This window comes from Erythrolamprus reginae, chromosome 1 (genome assembly GCF_031021105.1).
Source record: "Erythrolamprus reginae isolate rEryReg1 chromosome 1, rEryReg1.hap1, whole genome shotgun sequence".
Classification (NCBI taxonomy): Eukaryota; Metazoa; Chordata; class Lepidosauria; order Squamata; family Dipsadidae; genus Erythrolamprus; species Erythrolamprus reginae.
In genome coordinates, this window is record NC_091950.1 from 20806687 (window position 1) to 20830723 (window position 24037).

The following is a 24037-nucleotide window of genomic DNA, read 5'->3' on the forward strand; positions in this document are numbered from 1 at the left end:
CTTCTGTGCATGTGCAGGAAGCAAAATCTTGTGCGAAGATGCACACAGGCGTGAGATTTTGCTGGGTTTTTTGCTCCTGTGCATGCATAAAAACAAAAAATCACCAAAATCTTACATGCAGGCACGTCCCCTCAAGAGATTTTGCTTCCTGTGCATGCACAGAAGCAATCTCGCTGGGACGCACGCATGCACACATGCACTTGCAAGACACCCAAAGCTGCATGCAAGCTCAACCTTTGCTACCAATGCGGCATCCTTTACCATTCCAGTAGCAACCTACTACTGGTTATACAGTGGTGCCTCTACTTACGAACTTAATTCGTTCCGTGACCAGGTTCTTAAGTAGAAAAGTTTGTAAGAAAAAGCAATTTTTCCCATAGGAATCAATGTAAAAGCAAATAATGCATGTGATTGGGGAAACCACAGGGAGGGTGGAGGCCCTGTTTCCTCCCAGGAGATTCCTAGAGAGGCCCCACGGAGGCTTCTCCTCTCTTTTTCCAGCCCTCTTTCCTCCCAGGAGATTCCTAGAGAGGCCCCACGGAGGCTTCTCCCTGCCTTTTCTGGCTCTGTTTTCTCCCAGGAGATTCCTAGAGAGGCCCCACGGAGGCTTCTCCACGCCTTTTCTGGCTCTGTTTCTTCCCAGGAGATTCCTAGAGAGGCCCCACTGAGGCTTCTCCCCATCTTTTCCAGCCCTGTTTCCTCCCAGGAGATTCCAAGAGAGGCCCCACGGAGGCTTCTCCCTGCCTTTTCCGGTGCTGTTTCCTCCCAGGAGATTCCTAGAGAGGCCCCATGGATTCTTCTCTTTGCCTTTTCCGGTTACAGTTTCGGAGGCTTGGGTTTGTAAGTGGAAAATAGTTCTTGAGAAAGGGCAAAAAAAATGTGAACACCCGGTCCTTATCTAGAAATGTTCGTAAATAGAGGCGATTGTAGGTAGAGGTACCAATCTACATGGGCCTTCTGCCTTCTGTCTTATCATGGTGTGGTGAGATTGGACTTCCCTGCCCCCAAATTCCCACCCTAATCCTCCAAACAGGACCTAATTACTAATTTCTCACAGAAGATGCTGCCAACAAATCATCATTCCAGGGCATTATCGAAGTGTTAGCAAGCGATTAGATCCTGTCTCTAGGAATCCTCAAAGCTTTGCTCTGTGCTGATAGTCGATGAGCCCATCAGGATCCAAGAGAAATCTCCCTCAAACTTGAAACTCAGACTCTTTCTTCTCTGGGATACTCCACTCTAATCTATATTCTGCAAATAGCAACTAATTTCGCGTGTCTGTGGTTATAGTATACCCAAAAATGGGGCAGGTGTACATTTATTTATTTATTTATTTATTTATTTATTTAGTTAGTTAGTTAGTTAGTTAGTTAGTTAGTTAGTTAGGTAGGTAGGTAGGTAGGTAGGTAGTTATTTGTCATACAAGTACAGTGATACCTCGTCTTACAAACTTAATTGGTTTCGGGAGGAGGTTCGTAAGGCGAAATGTTCGTAAGATGAAACAATGTTTCCCATGGGAAACAATGTAAAAGGGATTAATGCTTGCAAGGAAACAAAAACGCAAAAACGGCGCTCCACTGGGCGCCGCCACCCGGTGCCACCACTCGGCTGTCACCTTTTGAAACAGCCAGGGGGCTCCTCGGCATTCTCCCGAACCCGAACCCGAAAAGTTTGGCAAAAGTTCGGGTTCGGGTTCAGGAGGCCGCCGAGAAGTGCCGCCGAGAAATGCCGAACCCAAACTTTTGCCGAACTTCCGGGTTCGGCGTTCACGGCGGTAGGTTCATAGGTTCGTAGGTAGGTAGGTAGATGATAGATAGATGATAGATAGATAGATAGATAGATAGATAGGTAGGTAGGTAGGTAATAGGTAGATGATGGGGTGGACCACTCAGTGGTATAAAACAGTTATATGTAAGAAAAAAAGGGAAGGGAGGGAGGAAGAGAAAGAAAGAGGAAGGAAGGAAGGAAGGAAGGAAGGAAGGAAGGAAGGAAACTCAATTGTACTACTATATAGTTTCTTCTTAGCAGCAGATTCTTTAGGAAAAACCTTTCTGGCTTATTTTGCAATTCTCTGCAGGCAAAACTTATTATACTACTTATCTGTGAGCCCCTCCGCCCCACAAAGACCCCTAAAAACATACCTTATGCTGAAGCAGTTTATCAACATCTGGCCAGTCGACAGCTGCTTTCTAATTTTTTTTCCCCCAACTCTGAAAACTTCCTGTCACTGCAAAAAGAATGTGGGAGTTTTTGCATATCAGTTCTGCATTATGGGGGAAAACTACAGCTCTGTGTACAATTTACTAAAGATTTCTCACACAACTGCTAACTATCCCCATGCAGAACTCCCTTAACTCCCCCTTCTTTTCCTCAATTCCAACTCCTCTCCCTCTGCGTCTTCCTCATCACCAGCTGGAGATGTGCCTTAGCCCAGTAAAAACATTAAAACAAATTACATTCTAATTTTGAAAAATAGCTGTGGGATCATAACTGCTACCCCTGTATCTTTATTTTATTTTATGTACACTGAGAGCATAATCACCAAGACAAATTCCTTGTGTGTCCAATCACACTTGGCCAATAAAGAATTCCATTCCATTCCATTCCTCCTATTCTATTCTATTCTACCCTCAACATATGTACATAGATGCACTAGAAAACCTTGAAGCCAAGAAAGATCCTAGAACCGTGATTGCAAACCTATGGCACGCGTACCACAAGTGGTACACGACACCATATTGGGGGGATACACGAGGTGTTGCCCTATGTCAGTGATGGTGAACCCTTTTCCCCTCGGGTGCCGAAAGAGCATACATGATTGCTATCACGCATGCGCAAGTGCCCGCACTCATAATTCAATGCCTGGGTAGGGTAAAAACAGGTTTCTTCCCTGAAGGCCTTCTGGAGACCAGAAATGGCCTGTTCCCCAACTTCTCTGGGGCCCAGTAGGCTCATGTTTCGCCCTCCCCAGGCTCCAAAGTCTTCCCTGGAGTTGGAGGAGGGTATAAACGTCCTCCCCCATCCCCCCAGAAGCCAAAAACACCCTACCAAAGCCTCTGTGAAAGCCAAAAATCAGCTGGTCGGCACACACATGCATATTGGAGCTAAGCTAGGGCAATGGCTCGCGTGCCAGCAGATATGGCTCTGCGTGCCACTTGTGACACCCGTGCCATAGGTTCGCCATCACTGCCCTAGGTCAACTCCAGCTCACATACGTGCTCTGGCCAGCTGATTTTCAGCCTTGGGGAAAGCTATTTTTGCCCTCCGGAGTGCAAACACCAATAGGCAAACCGGAAGTCCATGTTTTCAAACTTCCGTTTGGCCCATCCAGCCACTTTTTGCCATCCCCAGGCTTTAGGACGCTTTCCAGAACCCTAGGGACCAGGCGGGGGTCCACTTACTGGCTACTACCGGTACACTTTCTGGGATCGTCGCGGGCGTGTGCATGCCCATTGGCGCGAGATTTGGCTTCTACGCATATGCAGCAAGCCAAATCTCGCGTGAGGATGCTAGCGCGAGAGAAATTCCACCGATTTTCAGCGATTTCTTTAATCATCATTTAATAATAATAATTTAGTAGATTTTTATGCCGCTCCACTCCGAGGACTCAGAGCGGCTCACAACAAACAATACAATGTACAAATCCAATATTAAAAACAATATTTGAAACCCTTATTAAAAAAACAATTATGCAATCCAAACAAATCATACATAAAACAGAACAGCCGAGGGGTATATCAATTTCCCCATGCCTAGCGACATAGGTCCTAATCTCCGGGAGGAGTTGATTCCAAAGAGTCGGGGCCGCCACAGAGAAGGCTCTTCCCCTGGGTCCCACCAGATGACATTGTTTAGTCGACGGGACCCGGAGAGGGTCAACTCTGTGGGACCTAATCAGTCACTGGGATTTGTGCGGCAGAAGATGGTCCCAGAGGTATTCCGGTCCGATGCCATGTAGGGCTTTATAGGTCATAACCAATACTTTGAATTGTGACCGGAAACTGAACGGCAGCCAGTGCAGGCTGCGGAGTGTTGACGAGACATGGGCATATCTAGGAAAGCCCACGATTGCTCTCGCAGCCACATTCTGCACGATCTGAAGTTTCCGAACAGTTTTCACTTTTCTGCATGCGCAGAACCACTGAAAATCATGGACCGGGACTCACTGCTCACAGTCACTCATGCCCTCATCACCTCGAGGTTCAACTACTGTAACGCTCTCTACATGGGACTACCTTTGAAGAGTGTTCGGAAACTTCAGATTGTGCAGAATGCAGCTGCGAGAGCAATCATGGGCTTCCCTAAGTACGCCCATGTTTCACCAACACTCCGCAGCCTGCATTGGTTGCCGATCAATTTCCGGTCACAATTCAAAGTGTTGGTTATGACCTTTAAAGCCCTTCATGGCATCGGACCAGAATATCTCCGGGACCGCCTTCTGCCGCACGAATCCCAGCGACCAGTTAGGTCCCACAGAGTTGGCCTTCTCCGGGTCCCATCGACTAAACAATGTCGTCCGGCGGGACCCAGGGAAAGAGCCTTCTCTGTGGCGGCCCTGACCCTCTGGAACCAGCTCCCCAAGGAGATTAGGATTGCCCCCACCCGCCTTGCCTTTCGTAAACTCCTTAAAACCCACCTCTGCCATCAGGCATGGGGGAATTGAGACATCTTCCCCAGGCCTATATAGTTTATGTATTGTATGTTGTGTGTATGTTTTTTAAATTATGGGTTTTTTAGTTTTTTTAAAATATTAGATTTGTATTTTACATTGTTCTCTGCCATTGCTGTGAGCCGCCCCAAGTCTACGGAGAGAGGCGGCATACAAAATAAATGAATGAATGAATGAATGAATGAATGAATGAATGAATGAATGAATGAATGAATAAATAAATAAATAAATAAATAAAAAATAAGCAAAATCTCACACCGAGAGCGTCTTCGTGTGAGATTTTGCTTATTGTGCATGCGCAGAAGCCAAATGTCACATGGGTGCACGCGTGCACGCACTGGAGGTGCAGAGATACATGCACGTCTCAATTACCGCTACCGGAGCCCCGTTCCCAGCTGTGCCGGCTGCAACCCATTACTGCTAGGGGAGAGTGAAAAACAGCCCAATGGGCCTAATCTGGACACTTCAGTGAGGCCTGAGTGCATGTTTGGGAGGGCAGCACGGGGGAGTTGTGCGCATGCACAGGGGGAGGGCATTGCATTATGGGTGTGAGTACACGCTTGCGCGTTATCGCATGCGCATGCACCCTTTTGGCATTCAAGCCAAAAATGATTCGCCATCACTGTCTTTTATAAAAAAACCAACATAATTTATTTTCCTATTTGATGTTTGCAAATATGTCAAGGACATGCTAAGCATTGTTTTTCACCGCAGTCGCTCTGTTTGTGGTTTAGCTTTTAAATAATTAGATAAAGCTTAATACAATTAGGCATTTACCCACGCTATTAGGTCCATATGGTTAAACATTCACACACCCTGCAGCTCCTTTAATAGTTCTACTGGATTTGTCTTCTGCCTGTGCTATTTTCCAATTGCTTACTTTAAGGACAAGTCATTCCAAGTTTATTTATTGTTAGAGTTGAAAGGGACCATGAAGGCCATCGAGTCCAACCCCCTGCCCAAGCAGGAACCCTATAGTACACCCGTCAAGTGGCAGTTCAATCTTCTCTTAAAAATGTCCAGAGTGTTGGAGTTCACAACGTCCGCTGGTAGGTTGTTCCATTGGTTGATCGCTCTGACCGTCAGGAAGTTCCTCCTTATCTCCATGTTGAATCTCTCCTTGGTCAGCTCCCAGCCGTTGTTCCTCGTCCGGCCCTCTGGTGCCTTGAAGAATAAAGTGATCCCCTCCTCGCTCTGACATCCCCTCGTATACCTGTAGACTGCTATCATGTCCACTCTGGCCCTCCTTTTCTCTAGGCTATCCATGCCCAGTTCCCTCAGTCTCTCTTCGTAAGTCTTGGTTTCCAATCCATTAATCATCTTGGTTGCTCTTTTTTGCACCTTCTCCAGAGTTTCTACAATGGGGAGCAATTGGTCATTCCTATTACAGAAGCAGAGTTGACGGGCTGCCAGAGAGAGGAGGGGTGGGTGTCAAGTTATTTTCCAAAGCACCCAAAGGCCAGACAAGGAACAAGGGATGGAAAGTGATCCAGGAGAGATTCAAGCAGGAGAAAATTTCTGACGGTCAGAATAATCAAGACATGGGACAGAAGTTGCCTTCAGAAGTTGTGGGTGCTCCTTCACTGGAGGCTTCCAAAAGGAGACTGGACAGCCATCTGTTAGAAATAATAATAATAATAATAATTATTATTATTATTATTATTATTATTATTATTATTATTATTTATTAGATTTGTATGCCGCCCCTCTCCGAAGACTCGGGGCGGCTCACAACAATGATAAAAACAATATTATAATGGCAGAAATCTAATATTAATATAATATAGGGCTTCCTGCTTGAGCAGGCGGTTGAACTAGATGTCTTAAGATCCCTTCCAACTCTGTTATTGTGTAGCAAGTGTGAATGACATGGTTCTGGAGATGGGTCTCCTTGAGGACCTGGGTTACAACCCACCCGGTCACATGACCTCTAAGCCACCCCCATCTGGTCATATGGCTGGCAAGCCATCCCCACTCAGTCACATGGTTGGTAAGCCACTCCCACCCAGTCACATTAACTTTAAGCCCCCCAGTCACATTGTCAAGCCACTCCCACCTCATCACATGACCATCAAGCCACTCCCACCCAGTCACATCGTTGACAAGCCACTCCCACCCAGTCACATGACCATCAAGCCACACCCATAAAATAAGCCACATCCACAGTTGGTAGTAAAAAATTTGGGAACTCTAGCCTGGTTACAACCTACTACGTTTGGAACTTATTGTCTAGTTTTAAGCAAAGTACAAAACTAATAATAATGGAAAGCCAAGTTTGATCTCGTGATTAAGGCACCAGGAGATTGTGAGTTCTAGTTCACACTTTAAGGCGCGAAAGCTCACTAGGTGACTATGGGCTAATTATCACAATACTGAGTCCTTGTCCCGTCATAGGCATGAAAGCTGGTTGGGTAACTTTGGACCAATCAATAGAGGACAGTGAGTTCTAGTCCCGCCTTAGTTCTAGTCCCGCCTTAGTTCTAGTCCCGCCTCTCTCATGTCAATCCACCTCACCGGTGGAATTTAGTTAGGGAAGGTGTATTAGGTACATTCATCACCTTATTTATTTGTAAAATAAATAAAGGCAGGATTTTAAAAAAAAATCTTTTAGAGAACTGTTCAGATTCACCTACGTTGCACAGCTTAAATGTTGAAAAAGAAAAAAAACCCACAGCCTCGTCTTTATTAAACCCTGCTTGGTTGATGAATGTTTTGATAGGTGGCCAAATCAGAATGGCATTTCTCAGACTGGACGCAGGCCAGGATACTTGATTTCATATCCCTATTCTTAGAAAACTGTGCGGAGGCTTTAAGGATGACTGTGCAGGCGAGGCTTGGGTTTTATGTATCCAAGTGTGAATGAAGCATGTCTAGTAACTCAATGGCTATTTTAAAACCTGAGAAAATTCTTCTCCAGAGCCTTTCTGGTTTTTATTTTTTTCCAAAGGGAGTTCTAGATTTTAAATAAAGAAATGGAAGGAAAAGGTAAAGGTCAATGCCCAAAGTTTATTTATTGTTTAGTGTAAAAAAATAATAATAATAATAATAACATGGGATCTCAGCAAAAAATAGATAGGAGCCAGTTGGAAAAGCACATCTTCTCAAAAACCAACTAGCTTTGGTCTATTGCTGTCTAATCAGTTATGTACTAGAAACATAGAAGACTGACGGCAGAAAAAGACCTCATGGTCCATCTAGTCTGCCCGTTTACTATTTCCTGTATTTTATCTTACAATGGATATATGTTTATCCCAGGCATGTTTAAATTCAGTTACTGTGGATTTACCAACCACGTCTGCTGGAAGTTTGTTCCAAGGATCTACTACTCTTTCAGTAAAATAATATTTTCTCATGTTGCCTTTGATCTTTCCCCCAACTAACTTCAGATTGTGTCCCCTTGTTCTTGTGTTCACTTTCCTATTAAAAACACTTCCCTCCTGAACCTTATTTAACCCTTTAACATATTTAAATGTTTCGATCATGTCCCCCCTTTTCCTTCTGTTCTCCAGACTATACAGACTTAAGTTAATTAGATTATCCATATACATTGAATCCAGTAAATATATAAAATTCAACCGTCTTGTCTCTGTTTCCCATTTATACAATTCCATCATCTATAGTAGACTTACCATTCCCCTCCTCCCCCTCCCCCTCCTCGTATTTTTCACAGGGGTCCAGCGCCAACAAGTGCTATCTTCCATAATTAAACTCAGTATCTGGATCCAACTGGGCGTTTTTCACATCCATATTTATTATATCTTGCCAAAGTATTGTATTGGCGGTTCTGTGTTAGCAAAAACTTCAGAAGAGAAGGATTTAGGGGTAGTGATTTCTGACAGTCTCAAAATGGGTAAGCAATGTGGTCGGGCGGTAGGAAAAGCAAGTAGGATGCTTGGCTGCATAGCTAGAGGTATAACAAGCAATAAGAGGGAGATTGTGATCCCCTTATATAGAGCGCTGGTGAGACCACATTTGGAATACTGTGTTCAGTTCTGGAGAACTCACCTACAAAAAGATATTGACAAAATTGAACGGGTCCAAAGACGGGCTACAAGAATGGTGGAAGGTCTTAAGCATAAAACATATCAGGAAAGACTTCATGAACTCAATCTGTATAGTCTGGAGGACAGAAGGAAAAGGGGAGACATGATCGAAACATTTAAATATGTCAAAGGGTTAAATAAGGTTCAGGAGGGAAGTGTTTTTAATAGGAAAGTGAACACAACAACAAGGGGACACAATCTGAAGTTAGTTGGGGGAAAGATCAAAAGCAACGTGAGAAAATATTATTTTACTGAAAAAGTAGTAGATCCTTGGAACAAACTTCCAGCAGACGTGGTTGGTAAATCCACAGTAACTGAATTTAAACATGCCTGGGATAAATTTAGATCCATCCTAAGATAAAATACAAAAAATAGTATAAGGGCAGACTAGATGGATCATGAGGTCTTTTTCTGCCGTCAGTCTTCTATGTTTCTATGTTTCTAAAGTAGAAGATAGTGTGGGTTGCTGTATGTAGAATGTGGTCTTAATCCTGCAGGCTTTTCTCCCTTATTTTTTTCTGGGAGATTGGCACACTGCTTCCTTCCAGTTCCTTCCAGTTCCCCATCTCCACACCCCCAAGTTCATCACGAGGACCAGTCCAAGAGTAGGGATTTCACCGACCTCCTCCTTACATCCGCTGGTGCAGAACAAAAGATGACCTTGGACTCTAAGAAAGGAATTTGTTGTGGCTAGTAACATTCCCTCTCATGCAACTACCCCTCCCAGTTCCCATAATACTATTCTACTGTAGCAGGCCAAAATCTCTAACGTCACATGATGGTTTCGGCCTGACACTAGTTTTGTCTCCTGGGTCTACCAACAATTAATTTCTATTTTTTAAATTAGATTAGATTAGATTAGATTTATTGGATTTATATGCCGCCCCTCTCCGCAAACTCGGGGCGGCTCACAACAGGGTAAAAACAGTACATAATAACAAATCCAATACCCACCAATCCAATTACAATTTTAAACTAAAAAATTCATAAAAAACAGCCCCAGAATATTAAAAAAACACGCATACAATCAATCTAACACCAAAACAACATGGGCAAGGGGGAGATGTTTCAGTTCCCCCATGCCTGACGGCAGAGGTGGGTTTTAAGAAGTTTGCGAAAGGCAAGGAGGGTGGGGGCAATCCTAATATCAGGGGGGAGCTGATTCCAGAGGGTCGAAGCCGCCACAGAGAAGGCTCTTCCCGTGGGTCCCGCCATACGACATTGTTTAGTCGACGGGACCTGGAGAAGGCCAACTCTGTGGGACCGAACCGGTCGCTGGGATTCGTGCGGCAAAAGGCGGTCCCGGAGATATTCTGGTCCGGTGCCATGAAGGGCTTTATAGGTCATAACCAACACTTTGAATTGTGACCGGAAACTGATCGGCAACCAATGCAGACCGCGGAGTTTTGGAGTGATATGGGCATGTTTAATTTATATATGGTATGCGTGTGTGTATGTCTGTTAGTATATGGGGTCTTTTAAATCTTTAAACATTTTAAAAATTGTTGGATTATTTATGATTTGTTGTTACATGCTGTGAGCCGCCCCGAGTCTTCGGAGAGGGGTGGCATACAAATCGAATAAATAATAATAATAATAATAATAATAATAATACTTAGAGAAGCCCATAATTGCTCTCGCAGCTGCATTCTGCACGATCTGAAGTTTCCGAACACTTTTCAAAGGTAGCCCCATGTAGAGAGCGTTACAGTAGTCGAGCCTCGAGGTGATGAGGGCATGAGTGACTGTGAGCAATGACTCCTGGTCCAAGTAGGGCCGCAACTGGTGCACCAGGCGAACCTGGGCAAACGCCTGGGCAAATTAACTACTATGTCTTAACTTTCAAAATTAATTATTACCTTTTTTGCCTTTTAATTTAAAGCCTTATTCCTTCCTCTGCCTCCTTGATTGCAAGTATTCAAGCCCACCCAACATATGACTGAACTTCATCTCTAGGTATTTTATAAGATGAGCAAAATTGTGTAGATGGCATTAAAAGATCAATTATATAGATCTCAATGGCGCTTAAAGGCCTGTGTGTTACTTTTTCCATCTGCTTAGCCAGAATACCAAGAGGGTGATATGGCCACAGGTCCTTGTGAGCAGTTGGAACAAAGTGAAGAACACCCAGATTTTGTGAAAGAGCTTTTCACCAAGGAGGAAGGCATTCACAGTCATCTGAAAGAACACAACAAAAAAGGTAGGATTGTGTTTGGCATGTGAGTGGAGGTTTGTGTTGTTGCTGTGTCATGCCTGCTAAGGAAAACAGGACTTCTCAAATGTATTTAGTAGAAACAGGGCCCAGCAGATCTTTCAGAGAGAGGTAGTTCTACATCTGGGATCTGCAAAGGTGACTGTTAGGTGACTAGTGCCCGATTTTATGGTTGTTAAGTGAATCACAGTATATGTTAAGTGAATTAGGTGGTCATTAAGCAAATTCAGCTTCTCCCATTAAACTTTATCAGATCACCCATAATTCGAATCCCAGTGAATCCCAGCGACCAGTTAGATCCCACAGAGTTGGCCTTCTCCGGGTCCCGTCGACTAAACAATGTCGTTTGGAAGGACCCAGGGGAAGAGCCTTCTGTGTGGCGGCCCCGACCCTCTGGAACCAGCTCCCCCCGGAGATTAGAATTGCCCCCACCCTCCTTGCCTTTCGTAAACTTCTTAAAACCCACCTCTGCCGACAGGCATAGGGGAACTGAGACATCTCCCCCAGGCCTATACAGTTTATGCATGGTATGTTTGTGTGTATGTTTTTTGCTTTTTAAGTTTAAGCTTAAGTTTAATCAGATTTGTATGCCGCCCCTCTCCGCAGACTCGGGGCGGCTCACAGCAACAGCAATACAAGACAAATCCAATATTAAATTAATTTTAAGAACACCACAAGTTAAAAACCAATCATACACACTAGCATACCATACACAAATTTTATAAGCCTAGGGGGAAGGAACATGTCAATTCCCCCATGCCTGACGACAGAGGTGGGTTTTAAGGAGCTTACGAAAGGCTAGGAGGGTGGGGGCAACTCTGATATCTGGGGGGAGTTGATTCCAAAGGGTCGGGGCCGCCACAGAGAAGGCTCTTCCCCTGGGTCCCGCCAAACGACATTGTTTAGTTGACGGGACCCGGAGAAGGCCAACTCTGTGGGACCTAATTGGTCGCTGGGATTCGTGCGGCAGAAGGCGGTCCTGGAGGTATTCTGGTCCGGTGCCATGAAGGGCTTTATAGGTCATAACCAACACTTTGAATTGTGACCGGAAACTGATCGGCAACCAATGCAGACTGCGGAGTGTTGGTGTGACATGGGCAAATTTAGGAAAGCCCATGATAGCTCTTGCAGCTGCATTCTGCATGATCTGAAGTTTCCGAACACTTTTCAAAGGTAGCCCCATGTAGAGAGCGTTACAGTAGTCGAGCCTCGAGGTGATGAGGGCATGAGTGACTGTGAGCAGTGACTCCCGGTCCAAATAGGGCCGCAACTGGTGCACCAGACGAACCTGGGCAAACGCCCCCCTCGCCACAGCTGAAAGATGTTTCTCTAATGTGAGCTGTGGATCGAGGAGGACGCCCAAGTTGCGGACCCTCTCTGAGGGGGTTAGTGACTCCCCCCCCAGGGTGATGGATGGACAGATGGAATTGTCCTTGGGAGGCAAAACCCACAGCCACTCCGTCTTATCCGGGTTGAGTTTGAGTCTGTTGACACCCATCCAGACCCCAACAGCCTCCAAGCACCGGCACATCACTTCCACTGCTTCGCCGACTGGACAAGGGGTGGAGATGTAAAGCTGGGTATCATCTGCATACTGATGATACCTCACCCCATGCCCCAGGATGATCTCACCCAGCGGTTTCATGTAGATATTAAATAGTAGGGGGGAGAGGACCGACCCCTGAGGCACCCCACAAGGGAGTAACCTAGAGGTCGACCTCTGACCCCCCACTAACACCGACTGCGACCGGCCAGAGAGGTAGGAAGAGAACCACTGAAGGACAGTGCCTCCCACTCCCAACCCCTCCAGCCGGTGCAGAAGGATACCATGGTCGATGGTATCGAAAGCCGCTGAGAGGTCAAGAAGCACCAGGACAGAGGATAAACCCCTGTCCCGGGCCCGCCAGAGATCATCCATCAGCGCGACCAAAGCAGTTTCCGTGCTGTAGCCGGGCCTGAATCCTGACTGCTGAGGACCTAGATAATCTTTAATAAGGGGTTTTTAGTGATTTTAAATTATTAGATTTGTTATACATTGTTTTATTGTTGTTGTGAGCCGCCCTGAGTCTAGGGAGAGGGGCGGCATACAAATCTAATAAATAATAATAATAATAATAATAATAATAATAATAATAATAATAATAATAATAATAATAATAATAATTATTATTATTATTATTATTATTATTATTATTATTATTATTATTATTATTATTATTATTATTCAATGCCTGGGAGGGCAAAAACAGCTTCCCCCACCCTCCTGGAGGCCCCCTGGAGGCCAGAAACAGCTTGTTTCCCAACTTCTGGTGGGCCCAGTAGGCTCGTGTTTCACCCTCCCCAGGCTCCAAGGCTTCCCTGGAGCCGGGCGAGGGTAAAAATGTCCTCCCCCATCCCCCTGGAGGCTCTCTGGAAGCCAAAAACACCTTCTCAGAGCGTCTGTGTGAGCCAAAAGTCAGCTGGCTGGCACACACATGCACGTTGGAGCTGAGCTAGGGCAACAGCTCCTGTGCCAGCAGATATGGGTCCACATGCCACATGTAGCACTCGTGCCATAGGTTCACCATCACTGGTATAGGGTCTCCCGCTTGGGCAGGGGGTTGGACTATAAGACCTCTAAGGTCCTTCCAATGCTATGATTCTAAGTTCTAAGAACTCAAAGTCCAAGGACTGGGGGTCACTGGACCGGGGGTCACTGCTCACAGTCACTCATGCCCTCATCATCTCAAGGTTCAACTACTGCAATGCTCTCTACATGGGGCTACCTTTGAAAAGTGTTCGGAAACTCCAGATCGTGCGGAATGCAGCCGCGAGAGCTATCATGGGGCTTCCAAGATCTGCCCACATTTTGTCAACACTCTACGGCCTGCACTGGTTGCCGATCAGTTTCCGGTCACAATTCAAAGTGGTGGTAATGACCTATAAAGCCCTACATGGCATCAGACCAGAATACCTGCAAGACTGCCTTCTGCCGCACGAATCCCAGCGGCCAATCAGGTCCCACAGAATTGGCCTTCTTCGGGTCCCGTCGACTAAACAATGCCATCTGGCGGGACCCAGGGGAAGGGCCTTCTGCGTGGCGGCCCCGGCCCTCTGGAACCAACTCCCCCGGAGATTCAAATTGCCCCTACTCTTCCCGCCTTCTGCAAGATGTTGAAGACCTATCTATGTTGCCAGGCATGGGGGGAATAATTATCTCTTCTCCCCACTACCACCTTTTTTTCCTGACTGTAATACATGAGAATGGTATGATTGTGCAGTAATGATTGTTTTTAATATTTATGGGTTTTAAATTTCATTTTTAATTTATATTGGATTTGTATATATATGACAGTCTTGGTATATTCGGGTTTCTTCCCGTGTAGGATTTGGACATTTCTGGCGACGTTTCGACGAGGTCCCACTCGTCATCTTCAGGCTGGTGTTTCTGTGCTTCTTCTAGGGCGAACACAGAAGAAGGACCTCGTCGAAACGTCGCCAGAAATCTAGGCCCAACCCAGGACCATTTCAAGGCAGTTAATTTATTCATAGCTGACAACTATATTCTGTATGTATCTAAAACATTTGATACATACGTATGTATGTATGTATGTATGTATGTATGTATGTATGTATGTATATATATACAGTGTTCCCTCGATATTCGCGGGGGATGCGTTCCGAGACCACCCGCGAAAGTCGAATTTCCGCGAAGTAGAGATGCGGAAGTAAATACTCTATTTTTGGCTATGAACAGTATCCCAGGCCTTCCCTTAACACTTTAAACCCCTAAATTACAATTTCCCATTCCCTTAGCAACCATGTAGATTATTAATCACCATGTTTACTTATTAAAGTTTATTAAAAAAATGTTTTTTAAAGGCAGACGAAAGTTTGGCAATGACATATAATGTCATCGGGTGGGAAAAACCATGGTATAGGGGGGGAAACCACAAAGTATTTCTTAATTAATATTTTTGAAAAACCGTGGTATAGACATTCCGCGAAGTTTGAACCCGCGAAAATCGAGGGAACACTGTATATGGATAATGTACAGTAAATCAATCTGTTATCAGTGTGTATCCCTTTATGGAGCGGGCACAAAAAGACAGCCTCTTCATGCTTGAATGAAGGAAAGCAATGAAAATTGCTCTGAGCTGACAAAAGAAAACTGAAATATAAGCACAATAAATGAAAACCATGAATAAATGCAGGGATGGGTGTGTTTTAACAGATGCCAAGATACTACCTGCAAGTCAAGAAGAAGTGAATGGAAGCACAAACGTAAGTAGCTGAGTGTCGAGGCATGTTTTAAAAGTTGCTTCACAAGACACAAGACAAGCCTTGAGGTTTCTCTCCAAGTCTTAAAGACTCTGAACCAGACATGTTTGCTTCTAACTCCTGATATTTGCCTCAAGACCAAATGATTATTACATTATTATTTGCGATAGGCAACTAATTCTATCCAAATAAAACACCTGGGAAATAGTATGACAAGCAAGAGAATTTGACCTCTTGTTAAATTATGGGACTCAATTAATATCCTTCCCTGCATTTCTGAGCTGTCTGGGTTGTTTTAAATTATTATTATTTATGTAATTTTTACATTTACTGTATTTTTTGGAGTATAAGTGGCACTGGAGTATAAGACACAACTTAACTGGGGGGGAGGAAAATGGGGGGGGATCTACCTCCCAGGTGTTCATCTGGCTACCATCCTTAGTCTGGTCAGCTTAAGCACATCATTTTATCCCCTGGTTAGGGATGGGGGAAAAAACCCCTTTTTGGGCGGAATAGCAATAAAAACAAGCCTGCAAAGATTTAGGACTAGAAAAAAAAACTTCAGGGAAGCAATGAAAAAAATCCTGCAAGTCGGCAAAATTGTTAGCACCTTGTTAGGGTTAAAAAAAAAAAAAGCTTCGAAAAAGCTACATTCGGAGTATAAGAATGCAGCTGCGAGAGCAATCATGGGCTTTCCCAAATATGCATTGGTTGCCGATCAGTTTCCGGTCACAATTCAAAGTGTTGGTTATGACCTATAAAGCCCTTCATGGCACTGGACCAGAATATCTCAGGGACCACCTTCTACTGCACGAATCCCAGCGACCAGTTAGGTCCCACAGAGTGGGTCTTCTCCGGGTCCTGTCAACCAAACAATGTCACTTGGTGGGACCCAGGGGAAGAGCCTTCTCTGTGGCGGCCCCGGCCCTCTGGAACCAACTCCCCCCAGAGATTAGAATTTCCCCCACCCTCCTTGCCTTTCGTAAGCTGCTTAAAACCCACCTCTGCCGCCAGGCATGGGGGAATTGAGATTCCCTTTCCCCCTAGGCCTTTACAATTTTATGCATGGTATGTCTGTATGTATGTTTGGTTTTTTATATTAAGGGGTTTTTAACTGTTTTTAGTATAATAATAATAATAATAATAATAATAATAATAATAATAATAATAATTTATTAGATTTGTATGCCGCCCCTTATTGTTATGTTTTATTACTGTTGTTAGCCGCCCCAAGTCTGCGGAGAGGGGCGGCATACAAATCCAATAATTAAGAAATGAATGAATGAATGAATGAATGAGATGCACCCAAATTTTCAGCCTCTTTTAGGTGCGTCTTATACTCCGAAAAATACAGTATATGTCACTCATCTCATTGTTGAGTGACTCTTGGGTTTTTTGCACCTCTTGATAGCACAAGTCCATCATTTGTGTTGGGTTCAGAACTTCTTCCTTCAACGTCTGATAAAGACAGGAACTATTGTCAGTTGTTCCAAATATTGTTGCCAAGCAAACTCCTAAATCTCCAGGCCAGCTGAGGACAAAGAGCCCTCCCAAGCTGAGTGCTGATGGACACAAACAGACCAGCCGCAGTCATTCGACCAAGTCATTTGCAACTTTGTCTTTCTTCTTGTACTGGTTGTAGACCTCTTGAAAAGGCCCTTCTTTGTCTCTTTCTTTAAATGTTTGCTGGGTGTATCTTTACGAACTTTTACAACATTTCCTCAAAGGTCTTGCTGTAGGAAGTTTGGCAGAGAATCCAACCTGTGCAATATTTAAAACTTAAATTGGCAGGAGACATCACGAGGTGCAAATGTATGTCTTTTTTCCTTCCATAATAAATTAGGTAATGAAGAATAAACTTTCATGGTGCATTTTACTTGATGATCCAGACATCAGCTTTTTTTTTCAAGATGAAGAAAAGTTAAGCATTTAGAGTTAAGGTAAACACGGGGATTTAACGGAGCATAGCAGCCAGTGCAACAGGAGCTGATAGTAACTTCCTTAACCTGACTTTAAATTTTGGACTTGGTGATGGTCACAGCACCATACATTCCAATTCTTACACGCTAAGCAGTTGAAATAGAGAACTCACAAAGCAGAGAATTTTATCGGAGACAGTAAAAGTAGCCAAGGAGACGGGAATTCCAGCGAAGCACAGCCACAAACAAACTCACATGAAAAGAAACTTATTGTCCAAACCATAATATATACAGAAAATATATTCCTTGGCTCTTGGATTTTAAAATGCTTAGCAAAAGCTTGACCTTCTCTCTGAGTCTCTCATGCAAGATTGCTTTGTTCTGTAATAACAATAATATGTAGCATTAATAATAATAATATCCTGTTGAACTAAAGTACATCTCTATTATTTTCCTCACTGAATGAAACTCTACAGAATTGGGTTGTGGGATTTGGAAACAGATGGGTCCAAATGCATTCTCGATTATAAGGCTGGGTGGTTCTCTAACTGTGTTCATGCAACCTGAAGTTAGAACAAGAAGCAATGGATGGAAACTAATCAAGGAGAGAAACAACCTAGAAATAAGGAGAGTGAAATACAGTGTTCCCTCGACTTTCGCGGGGGATGCGTTCCGAGACCGCCCGCGAAAGTCGAATTTCCGCGAAGTAGAGATGCGGAAGTAAATACACTATTTTTGGCTATGAACAGTATCCCAAGCCTTCCCTTAACACTTTAAACCCCTAAATTACAATTTCCCATTCCCTTAGCAACCATTTAGATTATTACTCACCATGTTTATTTATTAAAGTTTATTTAAAAAAATGTTTTTTAAAGGCAGACAAAAGTTTGGCATTGACATATGACGTTATTGGGTGGGAAAAACCGTGGTATAGGGGAAAAAACCATGAAGTATTTTTTAATTAATATTTTTGAAAAACCGTGGTATAAACGTTCTGCGAAGTTTGAACCCGCGAAAATCGAGGGAACACTGTATGTGCAAGAAAACAAGGAAGTTCAGAGAGCATTGAAGACCCCTTATAATTGCCTAGCTTATGACTCAGTAAGATATGCAAACCCAGCCACTCTATGATTAGTTTATCAGTGGTTGGAACTGATCAGGATTTAATCAACACTTGAAATAGTAAGAGTATTGTGATGCAACACTTATTTTGTAAAAGAGTCTGAGGAGCGATGGAAGAGATAAGCGACTGTGAAAATGGAAGTTCATGTATGTATTTATTTATTTAATCTAATTTATTTGCTGCCCAACTCCCGAAGGAACTCTCTGCGGCTTACAGCAAAATATAATTATGAAAATATTTTCATAATTTCAAAACAGAACCAATTGTTGTGATAGACAGAGGAATGTGGAAGGTTATACAACAACTGAAGATAGATTTCCAATCTTGGGTGAAAGAGGTCCATCAAATAGGTGTAGAAATAAAGAAAAAAACAAGAACAGGAATAGGAAATATATGGGAGGTTTTTAAAGAGATCAGAGAAATTATAAGAAAATCCCAAGCTAAGGCAGGGCTACTCAAAGCTAGTACATCATCGTTGCCAATAATGGGCAGCCAAATTTTTTACTGCCACACTGTGGGTGTGGCTTATTTTGTGGGTGTGGTCACTTAATGGTCACGTGACTGAGTAGGAGTGGCTTGCTGGCCATGTGACTAGGTGGGAGTGGCTTGAACGATCATCTTTGTTCAAGTGAACTGTTAAGTCCTCGACTTACAACCTCACCAGTGTCGCTCGCTGGGGTGACAATTTGCTTCCTGTTTCCCACGCTCTCCTTCCTGGGTCGCCTCAGGTTGGGTAGCTAGGTGAACGGCTGCTGCCAGAAGCATAAATGCTGCCAGCACCACTTCTGCCCATGCCTTCTGCTTGCACCTCAGGCGGGAGGTGACCGCATGAGGCTGGAGGGGAGCCGGGCAGGAGAGAGGGAAGTTCATCCAAGGCCAGGAAGGAGGAAAGAGGAAAAAAGCAAGGAGCACAGATGCAGCAGCAGCAGGGGAAAAAGGAGAGCTGAGCCGAGACCAGTAGAAACATAGAAACATAGAAGATTGACGGCAGAAAAAGACCTCATGGTCCATCTAGTCTGCCCTTATACTATTTTCTGTATTTTATCTTAGTATGGATATATATTTATCCCAGGCATGTTTAAATTCAGTTACTGTGGATTTACCAACCACGTCTGCTGGAAGTTTGTTCCAAGGATCTACTACTCTTTCAGTAAAATAATATTTTCTCATGTTGCTTTTGATCTTTCCCCCAACTAACTTCAGATTGTATCCCCTTGTTCTTGTGTTCACTTTCCTATTAAAAACACTTCCCTCCTGGACCTTATTTAACCCTTTAACATATTTAAATGTTTCGATCATGTCCCCCCTTTTCCTTCTGTCCTCCAGACTATACAGATTGAATTCATTAAGTCTTTCCTGATAGGTTTTATGCTTAAGTAATCCAGGAAGTGACAGCCGCAGATCAGCTGGAGCTGCGCACACATCTTCATTTCCGCCAGTGGAACTGCGTTCCACCCCATCCTGCCTGCTGCCCATCCCTGATCGTTGCCGTTCTCTTTCAGGGCCTAGAGGACGAACAGAAAGACACGCTCCACATTGTTGAGAAAGACTTGGATGAATTTGTGGATAGCATGAGCGAAGCCACGTCATCTGGGCTTCCTAAGAAATCACCCGAAGCAGAGAAGCATCTGTTGACCGAAATGGCCGCCGCTAAATTGCCTCGGGCCGAACAAGTTGCCGAAAAAGTCCTGAGGGCTGAAAGGGTGGTTGAGAGAGCCCAACGGGTAGAAAAACCACCCGTATTGGAAAAAGCGATGGAGAAAGTGCCGAGGGTCGAAAAGGCACCGCAAGTGGAGAAGGCGGTACGAGTAGAAAAAGCAGTTGAGAAACCACACCTAGCAGGTATAACTTTTCTCCACAGCCAATAAAGCATTGTGTTGGAGAGGCCATAGAGAGATGCCAAGGGCGGAAGAACATGATCGAGCCTGGGTTTTTTTTCATAGGATGGAGATTTCCATCACCAGGGATTTTTGGTTTAGAGCAATTTTTCCAGATCTGGACAATTTTGAAGATGGGGCAGTGAAGGCCTGCTACCGGAGCGGTTAGATCGCTCAGTTCCGGTAGCGATTTTTGGGAGGTGTGCAAAACTGCATATATATATATATATATATATATATATATATATATATATATATATATATATATATATATATATATATATATATATATGTATATGTATATGACATATATATATATGTCACATGTTTTTTTGCTGAATTTGAAAATTAAGGGAGACTAGGATAGATCTATTTCAGCCTTATTTTGGCCTCATCAGCTAGCCATACCCACTGGGACTTGAACCTGCAACCTTTGCCTTGTAAGGCAGAGAATTATCCTCTAGGCTACAGTATCCAATCCCTTCAGCTCTGCACCAGGGAAGGGTTACATATTTTTGTGTCGAATCACCCTGGTGTATTGAAGGAACATCACAGCTCCTTATTTGCCTCTCGGCCCAACCCAGGGCCATTTCCATTATATATAATACAATACTACACTACACTACACTACACTACACTACATTACATTACATTATATATATATCCCACAGAGTTGGCCTTCTCCAGATCCTGTCAACCAAACAATGTCACTTGGCGGGGCCTAGGGGAAGATCCTTTTCTGTGGGGGCGCTGGCCCTCTGGAGTCAGCTCCCCCCAGAGATTCATACTGCACCCATCCTCCTCGCCTTTCTGCAAAAACCTCAAGACCCACCTATGTCACCAGGCTTGGGGCAATTAGACCTTGCCCCTCGGAGCAATAAATGTAATGTATGGTGTGATTGGACTGTATAATTGCGTATTACATTGGGGGGTTTAGTTGTACAGTGGTACCTCGTGATACAAACCCCTCGTGATACGAACCCCTCGTGATACGAACCCCTCGTGATATGAACCCGGGGTTCGGAAATTTTTTGCCTCTTCTTACGAACTTTTTTCGGCTTACGAACCCACCGCAGATCGCAAAATGGCGCTCCTTTGGGCGCCGCCGCCCAGCTGTCACCTTTTAAAACAGCCGGGGGGCTTCTCGGCATTCTCCCGAACCCGAAAAGTTCGGGTTCGGGTTCGAGAGGCCGCCGAGAAGCGCCACTGCCTGGCTGTCACCTTCTGAAACAGCCGGGGGGCTTCTCGGCGTTCTCCCGAATGCCGAACCCGGAAGTTCAGGTTTGGGTTCTGTTCCGGAGGCCACCGAGAAGCGCATGGCTGTTTCAGAAGGTTACAGCCGAGGGGCGGTGCTCGGCGGAGCGCCGTTTTTGCAATCCACGGCGGCGTTTTTGGCCGATCTGGAGGCTGGAAAGGAGGTGGGGAATCCCAATAGGGAATTCCATGGGTGGAGGTTTGACGTCACGAGAACGCCAAGAAGCCCCCCGGCTGTTTTAAAAGGTGACAGCCGGGCGTCGGCGCCCAGCGGAGCGCCATTTTGCAATTTTTTTCTTTTTGCACGCATTAATCGCTTTTACATTGTTTCCTATGGGAAACAATGTTTCGTCTTACGAACTTTTCGCCTTACGAACCTACTTCCGGAACCAATTAAGTTCGTAAGACGAGGTATTACTGTATTTTAAATTATTAGATTTGTGCTACATGTTTGTATCTATTCTGTGAGCCGCCCCGAGTCTTCGGAGAAGGGCGGCATACAAATCTAATTAATAATTAATAATAATAATAATAATAATAATAATAATAACAACAACAACAACAACAAACAACAATAATAATAATACATTATAAAATATAAAGTATATGTTCTGTCCTGCCCAGCATCTGGCTGCAAGCCAACCCCAACAGTATAGATCAATTTCAAGCTTATTTTGCTTTCATCAGCTAGCCATACTCTTACAAGGATTTGAACCTGGGGAGTCTGCCTGCAAGGGAATAGCTTTAACCTCGAGACAACAGGTTCTCCTCCTCTCAGCTTTGTACCAGGGAAGAGTTATACTGTATGGGGGTTTTTTGGTTTTCTGTAAAATCACCCAAATATGGGAGAAAAGGTAAAAGAATACAAGGAAAAGAAAAAAGAAGGAGAAAAAGTAAGGACTTCTCATTTTTTCAGTGCCATTTAATGAAAAACTCAGTCCCAACTTCAACTTTCTTTTTAACGTATTTCATAAATACAGTATTAGCCTTTTCCATAATAACAAACTAATCCAACCCATTAAAATGTATTCAACCTCCTTCTCTTCCGAGCGTAAAGTCCAAACAGAAACAAAGCTGGAGACATTCTTTTCTTTAATTAGAGTACTTAATTTTGCCCACTCCATTACTTTTTCTATTGGTTTTTCCATCGTGGGAATTGATGTATCCTTTCCATAGCTCTGGCCTGAATTCCAAACCTGGGTTTATTGCAAAGGTCACCTTCAAAACACTCAGGAATTGGGGGAGCAAAGGGCTTTCCAGTGGGAGAGTCAATCTGCTGTGCTAATGCCCTCCCTTTTCTCTGCTTGAAGCACCGAAGATTGTCTCCGTCAGGCGGAAGGTCGAAAGCCGAGCTACTAAGGACACGCTGCCTTGGGAAAGTCTGACTTTGAACAAATGCGTTCTGGTGGCAACGTTCCTGGCTCTCCTCAGTGTCAGCTGTCAGGTAGTTCAAGGTAAGAGAGAAGAACACTTTCTCCTCGATCATATAAATAGCATCATAGCATTTTATTTATTTATTTATTTATTTATTTATTTAGTTAGTTAGTTAGTTAGTTAGTTAGTTAGTTAGTTAGTTAGGTCCCACAGAGTTGGTCTTCTCCGGGTCCCGTCAATGTCGTCTGGCGGGACCCAGAGGAAGAGCCTTCTCTGTGGTGGCTCCGACCCTGTGGAATCAACTCCCCCCAGAGATTAGGACTGCCCCCACCCTCCTTGCCTTTCGTAAACTCCTTAAAACCCACCTCTGTCGTCAGGCTTGGGGGAACTGAGACATCCCCCCTCTTGCCTTTGTAACTTTGTGCATGATATGACTGTGTGTATGTATTTTATCTACTGGGTGGGGTTTTTTTTTTTTAGACTTTATAATGTAAAACTATTATTTTAGATTTTAATTATTAGATTTGTTACCATGTATTGTTTTTATCACTGTTGTGAGCCGCCCTGAGTCTACAGAGAAGGGCGGCATACAAATCTAAATAATAATAATAATATTATTATTATTATTATTATTATTATTATTATTATTATTATTGTTATTATTTAAAAAAATAGTGTTTTTTAATTTTTATTTTATTCCATTTTTATGCCACCCTTCTCTTTAGACTCAGGGCGGCTTACAACATGTTAGCAATAGCACTTTTTAACAGAGCCAGCATATTGTCCGCACAATCCGGGTCCTCATTTTACCCACCTCGGAAGGATGGAAGGTTGAGTCAACCTTGAACCGGTGATCAGATTTGAACCGCAGACCTACATATCTACAGTCAGCTTCAGTGGCCTGCAGTACAGCACTCTACCTGCTGCACCCAGCTCTAATTTAGACTTATGTACTGTTTCATAGTGCTTTCACAGCCCTCTCTAAGTGGTTTAGAGTCAGCATATAACCCACAAAAATCTGGGTCCTCATTTTACCCACCTCGGAAAGATGGGAGGCTGAGTCAACCTGGAGCCGGTGGTGAGATTTGAACTGCTGAACTACAGCTAGCAGTGAGCTGAAGTAGCCTGCAGTGCTGCACTCTAACCATTGCGCAACCCCGGCTCTGTAAAGCCCCCCTCCACCAGTCACATCTCTTCTAGCTGCTGCCTCCATTAGGGATCATACCTTAGGTCACGTCAGAGAAGGACTGCAAAAATTTTTACTACCACACTGTGGGCGTGGCTTATTTTGTGGGTGTGGCTTGCC

General features: G+C 44.0%; 1 protein-coding gene across 2 annotated transcripts in view; it reads left to right on the top strand.

Annotated features, from left to right (window-relative positions):
* JSRP1 (junctional sarcoplasmic reticulum protein 1) overlaps window positions 1-24037 on the top strand; it is a 30933-nt gene that overhangs the window by 2207 nt on the left and 4689 nt on the right. The window contains exons 1-5 of one of the 2 annotated variants that reach the window (XM_070746657.1): window positions 10613-10668; window positions 10774-10912; window positions 15138-15187; window positions 19729-20068; window positions 22668-22811. In XM_070746657.1, coding sequence (XP_070602758.1) covers window positions 10795-10912; window positions 15138-15187; window positions 19729-20068; window positions 22668-22811 — 652 coding nt within the window. In that variant the 5' untranslated portion in view covers window positions 10613-10668; window positions 10774-10794. Of the gene's footprint in view, window positions 1-10612; window positions 10669-10773; window positions 10913-15137; window positions 15188-19728; window positions 20069-22667; window positions 22812-24037 lie in introns of those variants that run through there. The other variant, XM_070746647.1, reaches the window with a different exon arrangement.